At 49.2% G+C, this 8,115-nt stretch overlaps 1 protein-coding gene across 10 annotated transcripts in view; it reads right to left on the minus strand.

Annotated features, from left to right (window-relative positions):
• LRSAM1 (leucine rich repeat and sterile alpha motif containing 1) overlaps positions 1-8,115 on the minus strand; it is a 50,448-nt gene that overhangs the window by 21,028 nt on the left and 21,305 nt on the right. For 8 of the 10 annotated variants that reach the window (XM_017549088.1, XM_017549087.2, XM_017549085.2 and 5 more), the window contains 5 exons: positions 7,031-7,158; positions 2,940-2,969; positions 2,068-2,190; positions 1,594-1,733; positions 290-334 (listed from right to left, as the gene is read on the minus strand). In XM_017549088.1, the coding sequence (XP_017404577.1) occupies positions 290-334; positions 1,594-1,733; positions 2,068-2,190; positions 2,940-2,969; positions 7,031-7,158 (466 nt within the window). The remainder of the gene's footprint in view (positions 1-289; positions 335-1,593; positions 1,734-2,067; positions 2,191-2,939; positions 2,970-7,030; positions 7,159-8,115) is intronic. The other 2 variants (XM_037745913.1, XM_017549086.1) reach the window with 2 other exon arrangements.

An 8,115-nucleotide genomic window follows, 5' to 3' on the forward strand; every position in this document is an offset into this window, starting at 1 on the left:
AGTAGAGACGGGGTTTCACCATTTTGACCAGGATGGTCTCGATCTCTTGACCTCGTGATCCACCCGCCTCGGCCTCCCAAAGTGCTGGGATTACAGGCGTGAGCCACCGCACCCGGCCTAGGAGTATACATATGTTTTAACGAACTTGAAGGCAATGATTCTTTGTAATTAAACATCCTCTAAGGAAGTGAATCTCCTTATAGCTTTAGGGAAACATCCTGGCATAATTCTCTGAAGAATCACAAGACACTCTCTCCATAAGGCTGCCCTCCCCTGAAAGAACATTTACCTTTCATTTTCCAGCGATTTCAAAATCTCGGAACTCTTCTTTTGTCTGTGGAGAAAATCATAAAAGGTCCCAGCAGTCACGAGCAGGCCTGTTTGCAGCATCACCGCACTAGCTGTGCAGAGGGGCTTCGGAACTGGGCTGGGGGCACCTTAGCTCCACCACCTAGGAGCTCTGGGTTCTTAGCCAGTTACAGAAACCACTCAAGTCCCACGTTTCCTCACCTATGAAATTAGAAGAATAAAAAAAAACTCAGCTGGGCACAGTGGCTTAAATCTGTAATCTTGTCACTTTGGGAGGCTAAAGCGGATGGATCCCTTGAGGCCAGGGGTCGAGACCAGCCTGGTCAACATGGATAAATCCTGTCTCTACAAAAATTAGCCAGGCGTGGCGGTACAAGCCTGTAGTCCCAGCTCCTCGGGAGTCTGAGGCAAGAGAATTACTTGAACTCAGGAGGCGGAGGCTGTCGTGAGCCAAGATTACACCACTACACTCCAACCTGGGTGACAGAGAGAGACTCTGTCTCAAGCAAAGCAAAGCAAAGCAAAGCAAAGCAAAGCAAAGCAAAAGAAAACAAAACAAAACCAACCCAGCTTCTTGGTGCATTTGTAAAGAGTAAATGAGGAAATAGACTTAACAAGCTTGGCACATAAGAAGCATCCAACAAGTGACCGGTTTCCTGAACTCACGAAGGTACTTGGAAACTGACAGGTGATGGAAGAACAAGTGATTCAAGGTTAGAAAAAGGAGGCCTGGAAGTAGCAAGGCATGTGGCTGGAGCCGGTTTCTGGAATCTTCCTGCAATGGACGCCCTCAGTAGACCTCTCAGGTTTCTTGAGATCTCTCTGGCACCACTTCTTCCCAGCCCCATCAAGATCTGCTCTTAGTAGCTCCTACCCTACACAGGGTTTGTTAAGGCAAATCTCACTATAGGTAAATAGCTAACCTCAGTGCAACAGGTAATGTCGAAGCCAAAATATTGGAGCAGGATGTGACCCCAGCTATCTTATCAAACCCACTCACTTAATAGATGGGCAGCTTGGGGCCCAGTGGGGAAACACTTGCTCGAGGCCACAGGTCCAGTCTGTAGCAGTTTCACGACAAGAAACCAGACTTTGTAACGCCTGTGTCAGATGCTTTTCTCTGTACACTGGTGCCAATTGAAGTACCCAGACTGGATCCTGACAGGGGTAGGCCTGGGGCAGGAGCAGAGTGGTGAGGGAGAAATGCGCTCCTCCCACTCCTCAGGGGACTGCACAGGGGGAGGGGGGAAAGCTCTGGGGTGGGGCTGAGGACCAGAGCCCAACCTCTGATTCTCCTGCAGCAGCATCTGGATCCGGCTGGAGATGCTCTGCTCCGTCTGCTTCAGCTGCTCCTGCAGCCGCTGCCGCTCTGCGTCAAGGTGGCGCTGGCGCTCACTCAGGCCCTGCTCCAGTCGGAACTGCTCCTGCAGCAGGGGGCAGGGGTCCTGAGCCCCTGGGACCCCATCAGACGCCCCAAGGGGTACTGACTGGGGTTAGGAGGCTGCTTTCCCACCCTGCCTTGCCAGTCCTTTCTCTGTGACCTTAGGCCAGCTCCTCCCACTAAGTCTCAGAGTGTCCAAGTGCATATGGGAAGGCTGGGCTAGGTGATCTATAAAGGCCATCCCAGATGCTAGGGGACGGAAGGAAGTGACAGCTTCATCCCACTGCCTTTCCATATCCCAGGGGCCTCGGCCAGAGACAGGAGGCCACTGGCTGGGGGATGCAGCCAGGCCGGGCCCCAGCAGGCGGCTCACAAACCTCCTTGACTGTCTGGAGGATCTCGTCCTTCTGGCTGCTGCTCTGCTGAAGGAGCTGGGCATGCTCCCGCTGCCCCAGTTCCAGGCGCCGTTCAAACTCGAGTTTCTCCAGCATCTTCTGTTCCTACAAGACACAGATCCTTAGTGACTGTCAGCACAGGCCCTGGGGGAGTTAGGACATAGAAGTGGGGGGAATTGGCCAGGTGCGGTGATTCACGCCTGTAATCCTAGTACTTTGGAAGGCCGAGGTGGGTGGATCACCTGAGGTCAGGGGTTTGAAATCATCCTGGCCAACATGGAGAAACCCTGTCTCTATTAAAAACACAAAGTTAACCAGGCACGGTGGTGCATGCCTGTACTCCCAGCTACTTGGGAGGCTGAGTCAGGAGAATCGCTTGAATCTGAGAGGTGGAGGTTGCAGTGAGCCGAAATCGCACCACTGCACTCCAGCACTCCAGCCTCAGCAACAAGAGTGAAACTCCATCACAAAAAAAAAAAAAAAAAAAAAAAAAAGAAGTGGACAGAATCAACCCCTCAACACTGATGGTGCAGGCTGCAGGTCTCCAGGCTGAGCAACCCCCACTCCCCTCCTTCCGGGGCCCAACTGAAATAAAACAAGCTGTTCACAGGCAGAGGCTGGTGGTTTAGAGCCCGGTGCTGGGCTCAACCCTGAGCCTCAGTCTCTGCACCTGTCACACGGATGCTCTACCACCCACTGGAGGCACGTGAGGATGCGGCAGACCATGCTTGTAGGAGGAAGGCATTACTGTGACCTCTAATTCTGAGCTGGGAAGAAGTCATTTTCTCAAATATTTTATGAGTTGAGATCTTTAATGAGAAAAGAGTGACAGAAGAGTAAAGGCGTTTTCTTACCTTCCTCTTCTCATAGTCTGAGAACCTGTTCTGGGAGGGAAGAAAGACAGTGGTCAAGAGAGGGTGGCAGCAGTGGTTCTCACTGGCATGGGCCCCAGGAACCCTGGGCGGCCTGACGTTATACTAACTCTGGCCCAACCCAGACCACTGCCTCAGACAGGCGCGGTGGGGAGATAAGGGGATCGGTATTGATCAAGGGCACCAGGCGGTTCCAGTGGACAGCTGGTTAGAACCCCTGGGCTGCCACTGTGTGCGTGGCACCACAGCAGCGAGCTCTTCGAGACAGTTCTGGGATCCAGCACTGAGCAGGGACGGTAGTCTCAAGAGCAGAGCAGGAAAAGGGATATGTGATGCCCATGGATGTCTGTGTAACACACCTACAGCACCCAGCTCCAGTCCACCAAAATACTCACAATGCACAAAGATGTCGGTACAACTTCCTGCAGAATTATTCAAAAAAGCAAAAACACAGGAAATAACATATATCAACATCTATCTGTAAGTCATGGTGTATCTATTCAGTGGACCATTACACAACTGTGAACAGGGCAAATGTGTGCGATCCCTCATGTGTAGCATGATTCTGCTTTTACAAAAACATCATCAAGAAAACTCAACTCTGAGCATATGTGTGTAGATATTGAGTCAAAGGAAGGATAGTCATTGATCAGTCAATGATAACTATCTCTAGGTAATGGGAGTGCACGGTGGGAAGGCTGACATTCACTTAAGTGTTTAATTGTCTGTATTGTTTAAATTTATAACAAGAAGCAGGAATTACTTCTGTAATTAAACATCAATATACACAAGTTATTTTAATTTTTTTTGAAATGGAGCCTCACTCTGTCACCCATGCAGTACAGTGGCATGATCTCAGCTCACTGCAGCCTTGACCTCCTGGGATCTAGTGATCCTCCCACCTCAGCCTCCTAAGTAGCTGAGACTATAGGTGCGAACCACCAGGACTGGCTAATTTTCTGTATTTTTGGTAGAGACAAGGTCTTGCTATGTTACCCAGGATAGTCTTGAACTCCCGAGCTCAAACATCCGCCCGACTCAGCCTCCCAGAGTGCTGGGATTGCAGGCATAAGCCACTGAGCCCAGCAGACAAGAACTTTTTGAATGGTCCTTCGATTAGTTTTCTTGCTCTGAGAACAGGACCAGTCTCTGAATTACAAAAGCAGCATCCTATAAATAGGATTTGTCCAATGCCAATGGTAGGAATATAATTTTTTAATTAATCTTCAATTATACAGATAACATCTGAATATATTCATTTTGTAAAAGTTTGAAACATGGCACAAAAACAACTAAAGTACCTCTGACCACTCCAGCCTGACCCTGGTTCCCCTCCCATCCCACACCTCCTGTCAGGCGTAGCTATCAATATCAGGCCCAAAGCCATGCATCTGTACATATATAATTTGTGCCTTGGGGAAAGAAATACATTTGTACGTGTGTGCATATATAAATATATTTTTTAATCAAGGAATAATCTATGTGCTGTAATTCATCCAATGTTAGTGAACAATTGTATGAATCTTTATATATGCATAGAATTCTGTAACCTCTAAACACAATCAAGATAGAAAACAATTCTGGCCAGGTGCGGTGGCTCATGCCTGTAATCCCAGCACTTTGGAAGGCTGAGGCAGGCAGATCACTTGAGGTCAAGAGTTCGGGATCAGCCTGGCCAATACAGTGAAACCCCATCTCTACTAAAAAAAATACAAAAACTAGCCAGACATGGTGGCAGGGGCCTGTAGTCCCAGCTACTTAGGAGGCTAAGGCAGGAGAATTGCTTCAACCTGAGAGGTCGAGGTTGCAGTGAGCTGAGATTGTGCCACTGCACTCCAGCCTGGGCGACAGAGTGAGACTGTTTTGAGACTGTCTCAAAACAAAAACAAAACAAAACAAACAAACAAAAAAAACATTTAAAAATGTCAACTTTGCTGGTAATCAGAGGACAGGTATGTAAGTTAAAATGACAATGAAATACCATTTCCTCCCTGAGATTGGCACACATTTTGGCATGGCAATTTCTGTTGGCCAGAGTGTGGGACAACAGGTATCTTCACAAACTGCTCTTGGGAGTGAAAATTGATATCACCACTTTGGAGGATAACTTGACAGTAGATGTCCCCCCAAAAAGTTTTTTTTTTAATTTGAGATGGAATCTTGCTCTATCTCCCAGGCTGGAGTGCAGTGGTGTGATCTCAGCTCACTGCAACCTCTGCCTCCCAGGTTCAAGTGATTCTCCTGCCTCAACCTCCCAAGTAGGTGGCATGCGCTACCATGCCTGGCTAATTTTGTATCTTTAGTAGGGACGGGTTTTTACCATGTTGACCAGGCTGGTCATGAATTCCTGACCTCAAATGATCCTGTCACCTTGGCCTCTCAAAGTGCTGGGATTACAGGTGTGAGCCACCGCGCCTGGCCTTAGCCTCCCGAGTAGCTGGACTAACAGGTACCCACCACCATGCACGGCATTTTTTTAGTAGAGATGGGGTTTCACTGTGTTGGCCAGAGTCTCGCTCTGTCTCCCAGGCTGGAATGCAGTGGCGCAATCTTAGCTCACTGCAACCTCTGCCTCTTGGGTTCAAGTGATTCTTGTGCCCCAGTCCCTGAGTAGCTGGGATTACTGGTGCATGCCACCATGACTGGCTAACTTTTGCATTTTCAGTAGAGACAGCGTTGTGCTATGTTGACCAGGCTGGTCTCAAGACTCCTGGCCTCAAGTGATCCACCTGCTTTGGCCTCCCAATATTTTTTCTACTGGGATGGTTTTCTTCTTATTGCTTTGAAAGAGTTCTTCCTATGCTCAGTCTACGAATCCTTTAGCACGTGTGTGTATTGGTATTGCAAATATTTCCTGAGAACATAAACTGGCACCATTTCCCACACAGCCTTCTCCTTCCTCTAATTCTTGCTGAACTGTCAAAAATAAATAAATAAATAAAATCCCAAATGCATTCCCAGCAGCAGTGGAAAACAGGAAAGGGTGGCATCTAGGAACCAGAGATTAAGAAAGAGTCACTGGAAGATATGAAGACAAATGTCCGGCAGCTGGCACTCCCACCTGGTGATGGCTTCCCCATCTACCAGCCAGCCGAGGACCCTGGATCGTGAGCCTTGGGGATGGGGCAGAGGGTGCACCCAGGCTAATGTGGCAAACCCTTTGAGCCTCCTCCTCTGTGTCATCCTGTGTTAGCTCACTGCCAGGACCTGATGGGGCCAGCCTATCACTGGTGTTAACACATGTGCCTTTCTGACTCCTTTGCTAGACCCAGAGCATGGGGAGGGGGTGTGTCCTGGACAGTGAGTGACATTTGGTCCAGAAGTATTTGCTGAGAGATAACAATGGACATTACAGACACAATCCTTATTCTTTCACCAAGGCTCATGATGGGGAGACAGACATTAGATCATTTCCTGTACACCTCTTCATCAATTTAGCGCTGTAATGAGTGCTACCAAGGAACTGTGCAGGGCACTCTGAGAACACACAATAGGAGACCTGACCTGGGCTGCAGCTTCTCAGAGGATATAAGTTTAAACTGAGAACTGAAGGAGGCTGAGTACAGTGGCTCACACCTATAATCCCAGCACTTTGGGAGGCTGAGGCGGGAGGATCAGTTGAGCCTGGGAAGTTGAGGCTGCAGTGAGCTATGATCGCACCACTGTACTCCAGCCTGGGCGACAGAGCGAGACTGTCCCAAATAAAGAAAAAAAAAAAAGAGGATAAGACAAGCGAGTGGGGATATTCCAGACAGATGGAGCAGCTTGTTCAAAGGCCTTGATGAGGGAAGGATGGTGGTTAGTTCAGGAAACAGAGCAGCAGGGGACAGCTTGTGGTTGGCAAGCTGGTGGGGTGAGGCAGCCACAGCAGGCCTTGAAAAAGTAGTTCAGCTCATTGGGAGGCCAGTTCTAGTTCCATGGAAGAATCCAGGAGCTACAGCTCTGAACCAGCCCCTTCCATTCCCAGCTCCCTCAACACACACACACACACACACACACACACACACACACACACACACACACACACACGCACGCACGCACACGCATGCGTGCAGCAGGCTGGCTTGTCTTACCTGCCACTCTACTTCCTCCCTTGAGACTCTGTCCGTGGGCCCATCAGGGCTGTCCCGAGAGTTGGTTCCATCTTGCTCCAGAACTGGCAGCAGGTACTGAGAAGGAGGGTAGTATTCTAGCCCTGACTCTGTAAGAGATGGGACACAAGCTGACCAGGAGGGAGGAGACAGCCGAGGTACCCAGATACACTTCCTCCTACCGCTGGGGCACCCTGCCCCACCCCGACTCAGCCACTGTTCTCCTCTTCCCTAGCCTGGGCGCCCCGTGTTTTTCACCAGTCCTAGCCCTGGGCCTGGAATGTAGCAGGTGCTCTGTAAATGTCAGTGGAGTGAGTCAGTGGGTGCCAAGTACGCCTTCCACCTCTTTACCACCCAAGGGAGAATGAGGCGATGAAAAAGGCTGAGATAAGAAATGAAACCTGAGTCCTAACAAAGAGAAAGTTTTTCATCTTTTTAATTTATTTATTTACTTATTTATTTTGAGACAGAGTTTCGCTCTGTCGCCCAGACTGCAGTGCAGTGGTGCAATTTCAGTTCACTGCAACCTCTGCCTCCTGAGTTCAAGCTGCCTCAGTGCCCGGAGTAGCTGAGATTACAGATCCCGCCACCACGCCCAGCTAATTTTTGTATTTTTAGTAGAGACAGGGTTTCACCATGTTGGCCAGGATGGTATTGTACTGTTGATCTTAGGTGATCCACCTGCCTTGGCCTCCCAAAGTGCTGGGATTACAGGCAACAGACACTGCACTGACCAAAATCTTTTTTTTTCTTTTTTTTTAACACAAGGTCTCAGTCTGTCACCCAGGCTGGAGGGCAGTGGCGAGATTTTGGCTCACTGCAATCTCCGCCTCTTGGGCTCAAGTGACCTTTCCACCTAAGCCCCCCGAGCAGTTGGTACTATAGGCGTGTGTCACCATGCTGGGCTAATTTTTGCATTTTTTGTAGAGATGAGGTTTTGCCATGTTGCCCATGTTTAACTCCTGGGCTCAAGCAATCCACCCGCCTTGGCCTCCCAAAATGTTGGGATTACAGGCATGAGCCACCTTGTCCAGCCCCAAAATCTTTTTAAAGAAAATAAAGGAGGC

Source organism: Cebus imitator, unplaced genomic scaffold (genome assembly GCF_001604975.1).
Source record: "Cebus imitator isolate Cc_AM_T3 unplaced genomic scaffold, Cebus_imitator-1.0 Scaffold216, whole genome shotgun sequence".
Lineage (NCBI taxonomy): Eukaryota > Metazoa > Chordata > Mammalia > Primates > Cebidae > Cebus > Cebus imitator.